Raw genomic sequence first — 19528 nt, 5'->3', positions numbered from 1 at the left:
AGGAGAACCTCACGTTTCTGGTGTTAATCCTTCATCCAAGCATTTAAGCCTGGTGTTGACTTACTGGTTAGGGTGGTGGGCTTGGGATCTTAGGATCCTGAGTTCAATCCCTGTTGGACACTGAAGTAACACCAGGTGGGGTTGACTCAGCCTGTCGTCCTTCTGAGGTTGGCAAAATGAGTACCAGTGGACTGATAATGGGGGCACTGCATCAGTAGCATAGCTGTACCCCTAACCACTGATGCAACGAGCAGCCAAAAGGCTGCACATGAGAATACGTGCGTGTATCAGAGCATTAAACCCTATTTTGATCCAATATGAGGTTAACACCAGAAGCATCAGCTTCTCTGTACTTCCCATGATGGTTGGCATACCTCAATCAACATCCTGTTGACATCATCCATTGTTCTACATATCCGCCGATGGAGATTGACACGAGCCTTCACCAGAAAGACTAGTTTTGTTCTTTTATTCCTCGCTTGGAACCACCTTCAAGAGGTTGTTCTGTCTCACTTCTCTCCAGTGCTTCAAGCAAGCAGTGCACCACCATCTCTTGCCATCCCTATTTCTGAACCATGATCTTCACTACCCCCATTAACCTTACGAGGTAGTATTCAGTATTTCTTCCCATCCTTCTTCTCTTTTCCTTTTCATGCATTCCCTTGATATTCATCCCAATGCTAGCTCCACCTTGCTCTTCCATGAGCCTCGCTCCTGTAAAGAAAAGAAAATAAAATAAAGTGCTTTGCCAGTTTGCTGGTTAACCAGATAAATGCTTGCACTTTTACCGATGTCAGATGAGGAGCACAATAGAGGGACTGATGAAATTGTTACAATGATCATTTTCGCAGTTAACGCGCGTTACCACAAACCAAGCGACCGCGACCATCGATTGTAACCAAGTCAACGGCAAAAAGTCAAGCGAAGTGTGCCTCAAGTCAAACTATCATGTGCTGAATTTCAGTGAAACAAACCTGACGCGGAGAATGGAAAACCCACACACAACATTCCCTGCACTTTTTAGGATTAATAGACAAACTTGTTGATCAACTTTGGAAAAAAAAATCCCTACAGTCATACTTATTACACAATCGCTCCATTTTATAAAAACAAGATGGAAATTCATAACAATCATTCTGCAAAAAGATAATTTCCCTATAATGACTGTAGGAGTTCGGCTGTTAACAACTCGTAATCCACAACCAAATTACACAACTCCAAGCATAATTATCACCAATGATCGGCAGGTGCTGCCAAATAACTCCGCAGAAGCATGCTACTGAAGGTAAGAGAGCTTTTCTAAGTTGGCCAAACTGATTTAACGCCGGAGGAGAGGATATATAAAATTATGACACACGACGTGACATCACAAAACGACAATGAGTTAACCAAGTGGAGCAAGAGCACAAATGCCTCTGCCACCAAATCACATTCCTGATAGAAAGGTTGCGTTCGTGTCTCAAAGCCAGTTTGCCGTGACATTTCTGAAAATTTATTGATGGCAAGCATGCTTAAACTTAATGTCAAATAAGAAGTAATTTTCTGTGATTGTAATTTTAAAAGATTTTAAACAACTATTCAGAAAATACAGCTTATATCATTTTCATTGTCGTCTGCCAACTTCTCAAAATGAAGCATGCCGGGTTGTAGAATTATTCTGAAACGATCTATGGTGAATTGGAATGAACTATTGGTGAGATTTTCTTTTCTGCGAGGGATTAATGCGTGAGTGTTACTTCAAAACTTGAGATAACTAGAGGGGGAGCACTCGGTAGAGTGCAAAACCTCCGCCGCCAATACTGCTGGGTCACTTAAGTGAACCTGATATCTTATTCATTGTAGGTCAAAGCGGATCAGACTCTACTGAACCACGATTCAATAAACTAAACTAGATCGACGCGCATGTAGAAATGCCCCCCCAAAAAATCGAAATTTTTTTGAAAAAAAAAAGGTGCAAAATTTTTTTTTCTCTAACAATTTTTTTTTTGGGGGGGGTTGGAAATAACTTAAAACATGGAGAAATGCAAAAAAAAATTCAAATAAAATCGAATTTTTTTTGAAAAAAAGTTGCAAAATTTTGTTTTTTTTCCCTTTAACAAATTTTTTTTTTGGTTGGAAATCACTTAAAACATGTAGAAATGCAAAAACAAAAATTCAAATATTTTTTCAAAATGGCCGCCATAATAGCGGCCATATTGGACTTTGGACCAAATCCAAAATCTAATGGCATGATCCTTGGACCATACCTAACCTCCCCCTCCCCCGCCAAGTTTCGTCGAAATCCGTCGATGAGTTTTTCCGTAATAATGTTCACAAACAAACAAACAAACAGGGGTGAAAACAGTAACCTCCATCCATCTTCGATGGCGGAGGTTAACTAGAACAGCTATCGGGAGAGTGCGTACCTCCGCCAGGCTGAACAGTTTACGTTTTGCATCCCACTGATGGGCCAGATCTGAATCCGGACATGAACCAAAATCTGATCAACTTGTTCTTGTCACCTAACCAAACTCATCAACCAAGTTTTGTAATGTCCCGTCGATAACTCTTTGAAATATCGTGCTACATATAGTTTTTGCCGTATCTCTCAATCATGAAGAATCATTTAGAAAAATTAAAACAAATTCTCGCATTCAAATCCGAATTTTGTATCATCACCAAAATCAATTCGTCCTTGTCCCACACCCAATCCATCCACCAAGTTTCCTCCGAATCCGTCCATAGCATTTTGAGCTATTCTGCTCACAGATAAACAGACAGTGGTGAAAACAACCTCCATCCACCTTCGGTGTCAGAGGTAGCTACGAGTTTAAAACACGAGATAACATGATAGTTAACTGACGAGTATTATGTAAAATAAAATAAAAAGTCATATTATATGATTCAGTGCTCTGCTTTAATTGTGGAGCACTTCTAAGAGTCCATCTACAGTACAAATAATGTAAACAAAGCAAAGAGGGGAGGGATAATTTGAGAAAAAAAACATCAAAACAGGGTTAAATCAGTAGCAATTGGAGGAACATAACAGATGGAAGAAAAGGGAAAGGATAGCCCATAAAAATATCTTGGTTTTGATATACACTCATCCTTGGTGGAGTTTATTTAAAATCTCTTCACTTTGATGTATTTATCAGGACCAGATAAACCTCATGAAGATGAAGAGGAGGGATCACCCACTTGAGGAAATCTGAGTAGCTGTCACAGATGGCTTCGCATCCTGGCCACTTGCATGTCCCATGTCGATACAGCGAGTGTCGAGAGCTTTCGTCCCTGGCGCTGCAAACCCGTATGTCAATCAAACACAGAAAAAAAAATATTCGAGAACTCATCAAGCAGGCTTTGTAATATACTGTATGCATGTATAAATTAGAGAGAGACAGATTGTTTTTTGAAGCCAACAACCCCCTAAGGGGAACTGTGTACACTATAAGCTTTTAAACAAGCATCAGTCTTGGATCGATGTTTCTGTCTTTAGGCTCCATCAGGAAGACAAAATTAGCTTAAAATGCAGAGCTAAAAATGGATTTCCGGTTCGGTGATCGGCGCACGTGGACGACTGGGTGGCGAGCTCTCCTTCCAGTGCCTCGAAAGCTCAGTTTCCGGTCCTTCTGAAGCGTTTTGCGTATTTTGTTGTCGAGATTTGTGTCAGAGGCTGGGGAACTGTACTTATTATATTATTTTTTTAAGGTTCATAACAGTTTTAGCGGGTAGTTGAGTTAGTTTATTAAAAGAAGCAGGGCGAGGCTTCGTGATAGGTTTAGCGTGAAGTCAGTTGGGGCCTTGGGAGTTTGGGGGTGAAGAAGGTTGTCAATCGAGACCGAAGGAGAAAGAATGAGGAAGGAGTATGTAAAATGTAACAGTTGCTCAATGTGGGCCACATCAACAATGGGGGAAGCAGAGGTTCCTTATTGTTGTAGGAAGTGTGAGGAAATCATCCACTTGAGGAAGGTTATTACCGGGTTGAAGGAACGCATCGATAATTTGCAGCAAGTAGCAGAATATGAGACATTTGTAGATAATAGTTGGTTATGGTTGTGGAGTGAGGTTGCTGAGGATATTGGAAGTGGTGATGGTGCAACGGGGGCGGGAAGTGGTGACGGTGTAACGGGAATGGGCAGTAGTGACGGTGTAACGGGGGCGGGCAGTGGTGGCGGTGCAACGGGGGCGGGCAGTGGTGACGGTGTAACGGGAATGGGCAGTGGTGACGGTGTAACGGGGGCGGGCAGTGGTGGCGGTGCAACGGGGGCGGGCAGTGGTGGTGGTGTAACGGGAATGGGCAGTGGTGACGGTGTAACGGGGGCGGGCAGTGGTGACGGTGCAACGGGGGCGGGCAGTGGTGAAGGTGCAACGGGGGCGGGCAGTGGTGAAGGTGCAACGGGGGCGGGCAGTGGTGACGGTGCAACGGGTGCGGTCAGTGGTGGAGGTGCAGAGAGTATAGGCAGTAGCAGATGTGCAGTGGGTGCAGGCAGTGGCAGCGGTGCAGCGGGTACGGCAGTGGCGGAGGTGCAGCGGGTGTGGGCAGTGGTGGAGGTGCAGCAGGTGCGGGCAGTGGTGAAAGTGCAGCGGGTGCAGGCAGTGGCGGAGGTGCAGCGTGTGCGGGCAGTGGCAAGACGTGCAGCAGGTGCGGGCAGTGGTGAAAGTGCAGTGTGTGCAGGCTGTGGTGGAGGTGCAGCGGGGCAGGCAGTGGTGGAGGTGCACTGGGTACAGGCAGTGGTGGAGGTGCCGAAATAGAAATTGGTAGACATGAGGTATGGGAGACAGTTTTTGTGAGTGATGAGATTATTAAATATGTGGATTATTCATTCTGCAGGAAGGATCATAGACTTAGAATTCTGTGTAGTTTTGAAGTTGCTGGAGTTAGGGACATTGAAGGAAGGGTAAACGATATTGTATCGGGTCACGGCAGGAAAAAGTTGGTTGTGGTACACCTCGGTGCGAATGATATCGGGAAAGTTTACTCAGAGGTTTTGAAAAATAGATACAGGATATTGGGTAAGTGGCTGAAAGCAAAGGGTTGTGAGGTCATGTTTTCTGGGATCCTCCCAAGATGAGGAAACGATATAGAAATTATGAGCAGAGCAATAGACGTCAACCAGTGGCTGGAAGAATGGTGTGGGGAGGAAGGTTTTACATTTAGGAAGCAGTGGGAATCATTTAGGGGACAAAGGGAGTGTTTCCAGAATGATTGGCCATATATTAAATAGAAAGGGGGCAGTAAGGTTTGCAGTGGGAATTGAGGAAGGAATTCAGGCTTTTTTCGGTCAGCGGAGGGTGGGAAAGCTATAAAGGAAGGAATGGATGAAGTAATTGGGATGAGTAAGGCCAGGCAGGACTATATAATTTCAGGAAGGGAAAAGTTAAATATATTCCATACCAATGCCAGAAGTTTAAATAATAAGATGGAAGAGCTTGAAGCCAAAGTAGATAGCGAGGAGTACGATATAGTTACAGTGAGTAAAACATGGTTTAACGAGGAGAGTAACTGGAGGACAGGATTAGAAGGCTACAAGGTGTATCGGTGTGATAGGAAGGAGAGAATAGGAGGAGTAGCAGCAATCTGGGTAAAGGACAGCATTACATCAAGAGAAAGGGGTGACATTAAGGAAGGAATAAATGCTGAGGATTCTGTGTGGGTAGAGATTAGAGATTAGAGATTGGAAAAACAGTAAGATACTGGGAGGATGCTTTTATGGGGCTCCGGGTGGGAAGGACAATGAGGAAGGAGGAGTACATGAAGAATTCAAAAGGGCATGTGGTAAGGGAAGAGTATTGATTATGGGGGGATTTTAACTTGCCAGGGATAGATTGGGTCCAGAAACAGGGAAAAGGCAGAGCGGATGACGATTTCCTAGTTTTATTCCAAGATTGCTTTGTGACCCAGTTTGTAGATAAGCCCACGAGGGGGAGTTTAGTGTTAGACCTCCTTTTAAGTGACGATCCCAATATGGTGGAGGAGGTGGAGGTTGGGGAGCATTTAGGAGCAAGAAACCATAACATTGTGTGTGCAAAGATTCTGTTAAGGTTAGAGTTCAGGATAGTAGGGTAAGGCAATTAGATTTCAGGAAGGCAAACTTTGACGGTGTGAGGAGAGAATTGGGTGATGTAGATTGGCGAACAATAGGACAATCAGCATCAGAAAAATGAGAAACCTTCAAGGACCAAATGTGTAGAGTGCAGAGTAAGTACATTCCAATGAGGTGTAAAACTAGAAGTTGAAAGAGACCAGGGTGGTTGAGCAGTGAGATAAGAAACGCTATTAAGGAGAAGCAATAGGCATTTATAAGGTTTAAAATAACAGGACTGGAGTTAGATTGATATCACTATCAGAGTAAACAGAGGCAAATTAACAAAATAACTCGGCAAGCCAAGAGAGAGTTTGAGAAGGACACGGCTAAGAATATTAAACATAATAACAAGGCTTTCTTTAAGTATATCAGGGGAAAAGAACAGGTTAGGACCAGTGTGGGCCCATTGAGGAATATCACTGGGAGAGTGGTTCGTGATGAAAGTGAGATGGCAGGCTTATTAAACAGGTATTTTTCTTCAACTTTTACACAAGAACAGTCAGGAGAATTGCCAACAGCTGAGACTATCTATCGAGGAGGTGAGGAAGGGCTTTTACAGAAGATCCAGGTTGGAGTGGAGGAAGTAAAGGAACAGCGAGGAAATCTAAGAGTAGATAATATGTAACCGAGAGTATTGATGGAGGTGGCTGAGCAGGTAAACGAGATGTTAACGGATATTTTCAATACCTCACCAGTCAGGACAGGTACCGGAGGATTGGAGAGCAGCAAATGTAACACCATCATTTAAGAAAGGATCCAGAGAAGAATTGGGAAACTATATACCTGTTAGTTTGACTTCAGTTGTGGGGAAGGTGTTGAAGACATTAATTAACGACCAGATGAGGAACTATTTAAATAAATACCAACTAATTAAAGGTCATCAGCATGGGTTTACCAAAGGTAGTTCCTATTTGACAAATCTTTTGGAGTTCCATGAAGCAGAGTCTGATTGGGTGGATGAGGGAAAGGCAGTGGACAGAGTATATCTCGACTTTAAGAAGGCATTTGATAAGGCACCACATCGGAGGTTGTTAGCTTGTGGAGTGGCTGGTCAGGTAGCTAATTGGATTGCAAACTGGCTTAGTGGTAGGAAGCAAAGAGTGGCTGTGAGTGGGAGGATGTCTTGCTAGGAGGATTAAGTAGTGTGGTACCTTAGGGATCAGTACTCAGACTATTACTAATCATTATTTATATTAACGATTTGGATAATGGGGTAAAGAGTAGGCTTTCCAAATTTGCAGACAACAAAAAGCTTGGAGGTAAGGTGGATAGCAGAGGGGGTGGTGATCAGATTCAGAAAAGTATTGATACTTGTATAGATTGGGCAAAAGATTGGCAGATGGAGTTTAACCTGAACAAGTGTAAGGTGTTTGGGGATGGGAAAGAACAATGAAAATAGAGATTACATGATGTAAGAGGTAATTTTGGAGCGCGTCACACAGGAGAAGGATCTGGGGGTTGTAATAGGTATGGGAGGTAAGCAGGCAGCACAATGCCAGGCAGCTGTAGGTAAAGCAAATAGGGTTTTCGGTTGTATTCGGAGGGGGATCATTTATAAATCAAGAGGTGGTGTTAACATTGTACAGGAATTTAGTGAGGGCCACATCGAGAATATTGTGTGCAGTTTTGGTCACCACAACTCAGGAAGGACATATATGTCATAGAGAGGGTTCAGTGCAGGACTACTAGATTGATTCCGGACCGAGCTGGACTCAGCTATGAGGAGCGGCTGAAGTAGACAGGGCTTCACACACTAGAAATGAGGTGGCTACAAGGAGATATGATGGAGATGTTTAAGATAATGAAAAGTAAAGATAAATAAGTGCAGATTAATTATTCAGCAAAGTAGACAGTGATAGGTCCAGGGGCCATCACCTGAGAGTAAAGAAGAGGAGAGTTTAGACGGTAGCAAGGCAGGGGACTTTTACTCAGGGTAGTTAATGCATGGAATGGTCTTCCTGGAAAGGTAGTGGCAGCAGAAACAGGAGATAAGTTTAAATTAGAATTAGATAGGCACCTGGAAGTTATGGAGATAGAAGGGTAAAGGGATGTTGGCAGGAATTTTAGGTAGTTTGAGCATTGATGGGTGATTGTGCGCATGTGTTGGTGGGGGTCTCGTCAAGGGGGTCGTGTGGTTGATGTGTGTTTTTAACCAAGCCCATGCCCCCTCCCCTGAGGGGGTAGGGGGGGACAACAAACAAAAAACAAACTATAAAAATCAAACAAACAAATTGTCTCTTTAAAATTTCATTGATTAAAAACATTTTTTTGTATTTTCTTCCTTGGATCTTGTGTTGATAAATTAGTAGGGTGTTTGTGCAGGCATGATGGGCTGAATGGTCTCCACTTGTGTCTGATTTCCTTGTAAATTACAGTCAACATCACATGCAAGGTATCAAAAAGCTAAGTGAAGCTCTTCCATGGGCCTCACTCTTATAGAGAGGAAGAAAATGCATCAGTGACATAAAACATCTTTACGTCACATTGGGTCAACCAATGAGTAGGAATATATGTATGTATATATATACAGTGCTCCCTCACCTATCACTGTTAATGCGTTCCAGACCCACCCGTGATAGGTGAAAATCCGCGAAGTAGAAACCACATATTTATTTAATTATTTAAATATATTTAAACACATTTTAAACGTATTTTAAACCATTATACAGCATCCACACACTCTGATTAACCTTCCCCACACACATTTAATCAGTTATAAAAAAAAAATTGGGATGAATAGGCTCGGATGAAGGCGTAGGCGAAGGCGTAGGCGAAGGCGTAGACGTGACCTCTTTTATTGATTTTACGAGGAACAGTTATGGGGAGTTGCTGGTTCTGCTTCTTCTTCTGGGCTAGCAGGTTTTTATAGACGGACATAAACCCATCAAGCCCATTGCGGAATTGCAATGACCGCATCATCTGTGGATCGCACTCTTGAATGACCTGTTCGAGCTCCTTGCCCATTCTGACTATCGTTGCAAGACGATCGAGTGTTAGACCAACCTCCTCTTCTTCAGCCCCGGTTCATCTTGTTCCTCTTCCTCTTCTTCGCTCACAGACTTGGTCTGATTGGCCGCCTCCCAACCATCAGCCAATAGCGTGCCGAGTACGATCTCACCTGGGCAGAAGCAGCCGCAGTTGTACTCCGTTTTCCATATGCTGGCGTCTCTCTGTTTTTAGTACAAGCCCGCTACGCTACTACGTAGTTTTATTTAAATTTCGATTTAATATTCTTTGAATAATGCACATATATATATTTGACTTTAATTTGTTTTTACTATTTTATTATGTTATTTTTAGTATATTTTACGTAAAAATAATTAAAATAATCAATTTGAATTTTAAATAATTAAAATAAAACCCGCGATGTAGTGAAGCCGTGAAAAGTGAACCGCAATATAGCGAGGGAGCACTATATTGCTCGCTATAGCGAGGGAGTATGTATGTATATGTATATATATATATATATATATATATATATATATATATATATATATATATATATATATATATATATATATATATATATATATATATATATATATATATATAAAATGTATTACAGCCTTTTTACAGCCATTTTTCCCTCCTGCTTTTTTCGGGCTCCATGTAATCATGGTTCCCTTATTGAGGCAATGTTTTATGGCCGGATGCCCTTCCTGACGCCAACCCTGGTCACCTCTTACGACACACAAGGATATGGTACACCTATTCTAACCGGGGCATACACCAGGACCAGTAAACTAGTACTCATTTCGCCGACCTCGGAAGGATGACAGGCTGAGTCAACCCCTTGGTGTTAATTCAGTGGCAACGGGGCTCGAACTCAGGACCCTAGGATCCCAAGCCAGCCAGCCGAACCACTAAACCAACACCAGGCTCAATCAGTAGGAATATGAATCTTAGAAAGCCAGCAGAAATGCATGATTACGCCACTGAAGACAGAACAAAGAAATTGTAATGACCGATTGCTTTCTTGTATTTCACCTTTCACGGTGAGAGCTCATTTTGCCATTGAGCATCAACGAGTGGACGGGGCTTTGTGTGGCAGACGCTGAGGCCGAGGTAGGTGTTGAGACCGAGACGTCAACTGCCCCATTTTTAGTTGTCCCACCATCTTCTCCGCGGCCTGTAGAGCCACCACTGCCTGCCGCCATTCCTCCCTGCAACACCTCCTTCCAAAGATCAGCTGAGAGGAGACCTGTGTCACATGGGAATGGGTGAGGGACAAACAAAAATAAGTGAAATGTTCAACAAAGCAAAATAGTAAAAAGAAAGATGTCTTTGCAGGACTGTAACGTGGACCTTCACCTAAAAGCCAGGGTCAATTAACAAAACATCGTTAAAACAACAGATAAAAACATTCATTTAATGTTGGTGACTCTACCTGTTACAAAAATGGCGATTGTGTTTAAAGACACTTCAGTAGTAGGGTGAATATACTGGTTCTGGCTCACTTTTCCCCATGTAAATTAATGGGGGATTTTCAGCGATTCATATTTTTTTTCCCTAAAAATAAACCCCCTTTTTATCCCAAGGTATATTTATTTGTCTCCCCTTTTAACCTGGGGACACTTTTTTTTTTCAAATAATCCATGCAATAAGATAAAGATTTGTTCAAGTACTAAAGTGGTAATGTGATTTGTTAAAGGTGATTCGAAAGAAATATCTGAAACGTCTAAGCCTCGGGACACTCTTTATCAAATAACCGATGCATATTGTTTAGCTCACTCATTGAACCTATAAAGATTTGTTCATTCTCAAATTCCTTCAATAGTTTAATTTTCTTTGCACAATAATCCCCATCTAAAATATTGAAAAACAAAACATTTGAATCTTTATATTTTTTAAGATACCCCTTTTGTGCCATTACGAAATTATAAACTTCTCTTAATGATCTCATCTGGCCACCGCCCGAGTTGCAAATCATTTTTGTGCATAAACCACGCCATAAAAAAAGTTTTGTTTCAAATGTTTTCAGTTCGTGTCATGAAAATGAGGAAGTGTTTTTTTTTCACACGGTCGTGCTGTGTGAATGAGGAAGTATTTTTGGACAGTCATGCTGTGAAAAAATAGGAACTATTCTCTGAGACAAGGCCTCGTGTTTCTATTTTATCTCAGAACACGAACAGGCTTTAAAACATGTTTAATCAAAATCATTTTAGGGCATTTTAAGTATGTTTTAAAAATGATTCATACAATTTGAGAATATATCGCCCAGTTATTTTCCAAGCTGTCTCGCCCGAAGCGTCATTTCCTGTGGCCACACCCAATGATTAAGCAATCTCCTCATCGTTGCCTTATAAGTGATTCGCCAGACAAAGTTTCTGCCAGACGGGATTTTCATTTTTACAACTGAGACATGAGTGATCTTTCTTCCGCGAACAAAACAGCTCAACACAAAGTTGGTAAGCCTGTGTATAGGTTCCTCTTTGAACGATGAAGCAATTGATTATAAATTAAATCGTGATAATTCTGATATATTTTTTTTTTCTTGGCAGGTCCTTGGAAGAAGAGCAGTTTACATATCACGACGAGGTGCATGAAATTAATGCTCTTATTGAAGAGGTCAATCATCTTAGAAGAGAATTGAAAAACATTTTTAATGACTGACACGACGTCTTATCACGGCCTCTGATCTTTTTGCCATCTTGTACCAATGGTAAAAAAAAACTGAGACATGAACTCACTCTCTTCCGATGAAGATAACAGCTCACTACAAAGTTGGTAAGTTTGTGTATGGTTTCCTCTTTGAACGATGAAGCAATTGATTATAAATTAAATCGTGATAATGCGAAAATATATATTTTTTCCTGGCAGGTCCTTGGAAGAAGTGGAGTTTACATATCACGATGAGGTGCATCAAATGAATGCTCTTATTGAAGAGGTCAATGATTTTAGAAGAGAATTGAAAAACATTTATAATGACTGGTACGAAGTCTTATCACGGCCTCTGATCTCGAATGAATTAAACCAATGGTGAGACGTGTGTGTGTGTGTGTGTGTGTGTGTGTGTGTGTGTGTGTGTGTGTGTGTGTGTGTGTGTGTGTGTGTGTGTGTGTGTGTGTGTGTGTGTGTGTGTGTGTGTGTGTGCGCGCGTGTGCGTGTGTGTCTCTTTCCCTGTCTGTTTGCCTCTCTCTATCTCTCCCTGTCGGTCTCTTTGTATCTCTCTGTCTGTCTTTCTACCTACCTCTCTCTGTCTGTCTCTCCATCTATACCCTTGACTCATTATTTTTTTTTTTTTTTCAGCTCGATCACACAACATCAGCTGTTGAAGCAATCTGGTACAACACATGATTTTCTGGAGGTAAATGTTTCTGAATTATTATTTAGTTATTTGTTTATTTATTCTTTTATTAATATCACTCTCTCTTTGGAATGTCGTCTTATGTTGGTTGCATCATTAGTTTGGACGCAGTTTTACCAGTACACTGGAATTCATTTTATTGGCCTTGGAAGGATGACAGGCTGAGTCGGCCTCCTGGTGTGTTAATTCAGTGGTCAACGAGGCTTGAACTTAGAACCAACACCAGGCTTACTCATATTACCATGTAATTATCTTTATAAAACCTAATTATTATCCACTTTTTGTTTCAAAACAGAATATGGTGTCTGAGTTTCAAAATCACAAGACATCTGAAGAAGATTGCTGGGAAAGATTATACATTCTCGCAAATGAATATTTAATATTTTAAATTTTGATTAATTATATTTGTTTTGTTTACAATTACTTGATTTTGAATTTCAAAAAAAGGATCAAGACATGAAGGAGAGGGAGGGAGGGGGGGTGGGGGTAGGTGCGCTCCCCCAATGACCCATCACCCCCTCATCCCACCCCTCCCCTCCCCATGTGTGTGTGTGGGGAAGGGTGGGGTGGGATGAGGGAGGTGGTGGGTCAAAGGTGGGGGCGCACAGGGGGGATGAGGGGGTGGGGCTTGTGTGGGTGGGGTTTATGTGGGCGGGGCTTGTGTGGGCGGGGCGTGTGTGGGCGGGGGCTTTGTGGGCGGGGCGTGTGGGCGGGGCTTGTGTGGGTGGGTTTTATGTGGGCGGGGCTTCGGTGGGGGCTTGTGTGGGCGGGGCTTGTGGGAGGGCGTTTATGTGGGTGGGGCTTGTGTGGGCGGGGCTTCGGTGGGGTTTATGTGGGTGGGCTTCGGTGGGAGGGGTTTATGTGAGCAGGGTTTATGTGGGCAGGGTTTATGTGGGTGGGGCTTGTGTGGGCAGGGTTTATGTGGGCAGGGTTTATGTGGGCAGGGTTTATTGGGTGGGGCTTGTGTGGGCAGGGTTTATGTGGGAGGGGTGAATGTGGATGAGGCTTATGTGGATGAGGTTTGTGTGGATAAATGGATGGGTGGAGAGATGGGTGAATGGGTGGATGAGTGGAGCTTGTGTGGATGGGTGGATAATTTTTTAATTAAATAAACATGTTGTGTGTGGGGAACTAATTAACGAATCACTAATTATGTTAATATGATGAATATGGGTGGAGCTTGTGTGGGGTTTGTGTGTGTGGAGCTTGTGGGGGTTTGTGTGTGGTGGGGTTTGTGTGGGGTTTGTGTGGGGTGGGGTTTGTGTGGGTGGGCTTCGGTGGGAGGGGTTTATGTGGGCAGGGTTTATGTGGGCAGGGGTTTGTGTGGAGCTTGTGTGGGCGGGGCTTCGGTGGGGTTTATGTGGGTGGGTTTTGTGTGGGCGGAGTCAAAAAGGGGCGGAGTCAAAAAATTTCAATTTATCTTTGTCTTTTGTAATTCCTGTGAATAAAATGAACCTAAAATCTCTTCCCCTTCCAAATCATGTATCTTATAAGTCCAAGGAACCGTATCTATTACATCAACAATTTTAAAAAGTTTGTTCGTCCATCGTTTAGTATAACCCTTTTCAAAATGAGATTTCCACCTATATATTCTTACGATATCACCAACTTTGAACTTAGGTTTTCTGACATTAATCTCTTTTTCATATTTTAATTTTGTAAATGTTTCTGATGGTTTCATATTTGTTGACGTGTGAATCGTGTCATTATACTTATCCACAATATCCTGAATAAAAGATGACCATTGTTGTGAACCGAGTTGTGTGAATTTTTTATATAGTCTCTCTTTTAAGGTACGATTAAAACGTTCAACAACAACTGCCTTCCCTTCATTAAAGGTACTGTATAATGTAATACTGTTATTTTTTAGAAAATTCATAAATGTCTTGTTGTAAAACTCTCTACCCTCATCAGTCCACAATTTTTTAGGTTTTCTCTTACTTTTATTAAATATCTGTTGAAAGGCTAACATAAGAGTATTACCTGTTTTGTTTTTTAATGGTACAACCCATGCGTATCTACTCTCAAATCAATAACGGTTAAAGCTTACTTGTACCCCTTATCATTATTGAGTTCAATCAAATCAGCAGACCAGATATAATCTACTTCCTTGGAATAAACTTTCCTTCTCTGAAACTTTGTGAATATTGGTTTATGCAATTCATCAGCTAATTGCTCTTCAGTCTTAATGGCATCATTAGAACCTATAAGTTTTTTGAATTTCCAAGTCCAAGTTTCAATTTAGCACTGATCATCTTCTTCACAATGAACCGATCAACTTTTTCTCTCAAGGTTGGATTTTGTATCAGAGACAAATTATACAACATTTCTCTATCAGCTTCATGCTTTACTTCCAACGTTGTGGTATTCCCATAATCAATATCGTGTCTCATGCACACTTCATCAACTCTATTGATGGGTTTACTCCATGATTTAGGATTGTCTGCCTCATCTAATCTTTTATCCAAGTTTGTGCCTGGACCACAGAAAGAATACCCTGGAAGATGTAATTCCCCTGGTATTCCAGTAGTTGTAAATTTACTTCCTGATAAAAACTTTTGTATATCTCCTCCTCGTTTGTGTTTGGAGATAAATTGATTTTTTTTTTTGAACCACACACCGAACATATACCTTTTTGTATAACCCTGTTATTTTTACTTTTAATATATGAAATATTTTTAGTATTAGTTTTCTTTTTACATTTGAGACAATAACTCATTTATTTATGTGAAAAATTCCTGCAGAGTGCAAAAACCTTTTTAGTTTCCAACATGCACATTTGAATCTTAATTTTTAAAACATAAAGAATCCTTAGAAATGCCTTCACTCTCTCCTCCATTTATTTAAGAAAAAAAAAAAAAATGAAAAACTTGAATTAAAATGAATATCTTGTCGATGTCAATATTCTTGTCGAAAGTATTGCAAATAGACTTGTCAATTCTTTGTTTTCCTCCTCGGTGGGTTGAGTTATTTTCTGTAATACCACCAATCTTTTTTAATCTCACTGGTTTCCATATTTTGATATTTATTTTGTCTCGCTCTTTCCTCCCTCTCCTTCTCTCTCTCCTCCCTCTCCTTCTCTCTCTTCTCCCTCTCCTTCTCTCTCTTCTCTTTTTCCTCCTCTTTTTTCTCCCTCTCCTCCTTCTCTTTCTTCTCCCTCTCCTCCTTCTCTCTCTTCTCCTTTTCCTCCTCTTCCCTCTCTTCTTCAACTCCTTCCTCATCCCTTATTATCCTTGAATCGCTTACACCCCATAGAATATCATACATATATTCAGCAGGATTTCTTGTTATAGCTGTATCGAAAGTACGTTTTTTTACAACAGGAAACCAATAAAATTTCTTTTGAATTTCTAAAAGAGCCTTACCTTTTCTTAACTTTATAATTTTTTCATTATTTAACATTCTAATTAAATCTAAAGTTGTCGGTTTATCAACATCAGCATAATGCCAATCTTTTATTGAAAATACCTCATTCTTATGTTGTGGAACATATTTATTAAAATACCGAATACCCTTTTCTTGAAGGTATGCTTGGACACAGAAATGATAATTTTCTTGAAGCCTTCTTGCTGTCATTTATGTATTAGAAATATATGTTAGAATAATATTATGGCACGAAACACGTCCCCATCTTCCCATAGTTAAATCATTTTGTATTTCCTTACTTATTATATATAATCCTGTTTTTTTCTGTTTTCATGATATAAACAAGGGCAAAACCATTATTATATTTACCCTTATTAAATTCTTTTATTTGTTGTTTACAAATCGTGGCCCCACAAAACTCATTCTCGATACCAAGTGGATAATATTCTTCCTTACGAGACTGATTTAATTGTTCCAGGTCTTCGAGGTTAATTTTAAATGACGAATTATACCCTAAATCATTCATATCATACCCCCATTGTTGTATTCTCATACAAACGATACGCCCTTCTTTATAAAAAAATTATTTTAATTCGAACTGTGAATTCTGTATGACCTGGAGATAATATCAACACTTCTGTATCTTTGGAATACACGGCCGTTTTATTTAAGGATATATATTGTGATAAATCGCTTAATCTCACCAAGTCATTCGCGTCAGTCGGGCTTGGATAATTTTTTAATTTATAAGCATTTTTCATGTTAATATTTTTGGTTATATTATATTTATGTCGTTCAGCCTGTGCCTTTGTGTAATAATTTGATAAATCAATATCCAGTTCTTGGGATACACCAAAGATAGAACCATCTTTACCAACATAAGTCATTTATATTAGATTAAAAATAATATCACAAAATTTTTTATTTTTGTTGAGTTGAAATAACACATATAGACATAATTGACCACAACACTTGGAATTTAATTCTTGGACTTGAAATGTTTGATAAACACCATTCTGTAAGAATTTTATGACTTCAACAGGTGGTGGAGGACCAAAACTATCAAAATAATATTTGTCTTGACTATTAAAAATACAAACCCAATGAGAACCGTTCCCATTATTATCTTCTAAGTTCATAATAATATTCTTTGTATGTTTCGGCACATTTGTTAATTCATCTCTCATACAAATAACCACATGATGAATTTTTAATTTCTTACAATATTTGACAAGTTGTAAATTTGATGTTGTATTCTTTCCAAATTCTTTAAACCACTCATCAATGCTCACTTATTTATTAGAAAGATATAATCCATTACCTCTTTTCATTAATTTTACACCTGCTTGTGCTATAGAAGAAAGCATATCTCCAACTAACAATCTCGCTTTATCAGGCAGACCTTCAAGTTTTTCAGCAAAATCTACAATTACACCACTTCCACTAATTTGTTTCTCCAACTCTTTGTTATGTCTTTCCAATTCTTTTTGAGCCTGGAGTTGAGCCTTCCTTTCATTGGCAGTTTTCACCGCTGTTGAAATACCACCCGTCAATGCTCCAACCGCACTTAAACCAGCAAATAAAGGAATTAGAAATGGCAGAAATCCTCCACTCGTCTCTCTTATTGAATATTTTTTCAACATTGGTTTTATCATTTTAATTTTAAGTGAGCCAGTGTCATTCAAGATTTTAACCTGTTCTCTTGTGAGCAAAACATCAATTCTTACTGCTCCTTTTCTCTGAATTGTATTAACGTTAATCGTACAAGGCTTTTGATTTTGAACACAAGATGATAGTTTATGAAGATTGATTTGATTAACATATACCCCAGTTGGTACTTTGCCACTCATTTATTTAACAAAAAATTATGTGAGACTAATCATCACACCATTATCTGTATTAATCTGTAATTCTGTTTCTTCCAAAAGCAAACAATATGTATCAACTTCTTCACTCTCTCCTCTTTCAATGTATAGGGAAGTATCCACTCGATTAGACTTTATAGTTTCCTTTTGAGCGCTCAGGTCAAACGCATAGATTGTATACAAACGTTTAAATGCTGTCATATCCAAAATAGGTTCTTTATTTCCATTACTTTCACACACCTTTTGGTAAGACTTGTATGCTTCAGCAAAATCATTTTTTTCCCAATTAATTTCCAATCTATCTCGTGGATAAAATGTTCCATCGAGAGAAACGTGAAGTTGTTTCACCTTAGCATTATCACTCAATGCATTATTCTTATCAGTCGCAGTATCACCATCTGGCTTTTTAAAAATGATCCACAGATATCGTGGCTTTCCTTCCAGAACACCCAAATTCCACGTGTAAGTAGTTTGGTTGAGTTTAACGTGTTGACATCTTCTTTTGAGGTATGATACACTGAGTGGTTTCTTTGAGTTAAGTCTTCTATTCAACATCTCTTCTGTTTTAAGATTAGGAGTATATTCACTAATATACCAACTAATTTCATCAATTAGAAATTTATTCAGAGCAGCAAAAGCATTAGCCACACCAAAAAGCAATCTATTTTCATTATCATTCCTTTGTAGTTGAAATCTAATTTTAAGACCATACAGAACTTTATCATGATCACAAAATCCAAATATACCTTTAAGAGGAACTGCCACAGTAAAACTATTTTCTGCTTTTGTATCATCATTATACGCTCCTTTCCTTTGAGTATATCCAGGGTCTGTGTTTGTTCCCGTTGACATATCAGGAATAAAACCTTCAACAGACCCCTTTCCCATTCTATCACTGAATGTATAGAGTGTAAATTTCATCATTTCAGATACAGCAGAGACAATCAACCGCTTCAACTTCTTGTGTTCCAATATACAAACGTACACTATCAAACATTTTCCAGAAGAAATAATTTACAAGTGTAGCGTTTGTGTTAGTCGCAGCCTTAGTGAATTTAAATTTACACAACAAGAAACTTTCGGATAGATTCAAATAGGTTTGTTGATTATTTATTTCAAAATTTTTGTACCATTTGTATTCCAGTCTGTTCCAGTTATTGCATTTACCTTGAAGTAATCTTCTTTTTTAGTGGAGTTTGAGATAATAATAGTATCATCCAAATCATAGATACTATCAATTGCTTCCATACTTGTATTTATTTAGGAAAAAAGATGTTAAAACTTTTGAAACCCTGATCCAAGTATTCGAATTATTTTCTGTTGTTCTTGGGGGGACTTTTGCCTTTCTTATTTTCTTTTATTGCTTGTAATTTATGAGATTCCTTCTGGGCATCTTTTATGCTCTTTACAACACCTGCTACATTTCCCACAGCAGAAGCAGTTGAACCAATTAGATCTTTATGTTTAAGAATAGTTGAACCAATACCCATTAGAGTATCAATTATCCCATCTCCTCTAAATTGATGTCCAACACCCCTTTGTCTCTTAGGTTTATAGTATCCTCTACCAAGATACATACCTTCACCCTTGTAGTATGGGGAAAGGAACATCCCATTCCCTGTAATTATTTTATATTTTCCCAACTCGTGCTTCCTCACAATAACCATCGTATTTATTTATTGGAAAACTTCATGTAGGTGAATTCTGATGGATATAACTTCTCCATTAAAAGAAATCATACGATTATCTTGGTCGGTTATCCTAAAATTTACTCTCTGTATGGTTTTTCCTGACACAGGGAGATAAACCAAATTTTTGGGTTCCATATTGAATTTATAACCAATTGGGGTTGAGTATGCGCTGAATGAAAATATTGCATTTGTTTTTTTTCCATCATTATAAGCACCATCAATCAAATCACAGTG

General features: G+C 39.6%; 1 protein-coding gene and 1 long non-coding RNA gene across 3 annotated transcripts in view; one reads left to right on the top strand and one right to left on the bottom strand.

The window, feature by feature from the left end:
• Nucleotides 1–19528, bottom strand: part of LOC147032591 (forkhead box protein P1-like) — a 175896-nt gene that overhangs the window by 144659 nt on the left and 11709 nt on the right. For both annotated transcript variants that reach the window (XM_085870331.1, XM_085870330.1), the window contains exons 2-3: nt 10053–10266; nt 3178–3276 (exon numbers count right to left, since the gene is read on the bottom strand). In XM_085870331.1, the coding sequence (XP_085726457.1) occupies nt 3178–3276; nt 10053–10222 (269 nt within the window). In that variant the 5' untranslated portion in view covers nt 10223–10266. The remainder of the gene's footprint in view (nt 1–3177; nt 3277–10052; nt 10267–19528) is intronic.
• LOC147032592 (uncharacterized) lies at nt 11211–12861 on the top strand. Its single transcript, XR_015055236.1, has 3 exons — nt 11211–12044; nt 12315–12372; nt 12668–12861. It is a non-coding gene; the product is annotated as an uncharacterized LOC147032592 (long non-coding RNA).

The sequence above is a fragment of the Eptatretus burgeri genome, chromosome 2 (genome assembly GCF_056783735.1).
Source record: "Eptatretus burgeri isolate ZD-2024b chromosome 2, Ebu_testis_v1, whole genome shotgun sequence".
Lineage (NCBI taxonomy): Eukaryota > Metazoa > Chordata > Myxini > Myxiniformes > Myxinidae > Eptatretus > Eptatretus burgeri.
Note: the sequence above shows the minus strand (reverse complement) of the source record. Positions and strands in the feature narration are given on the sequence as shown.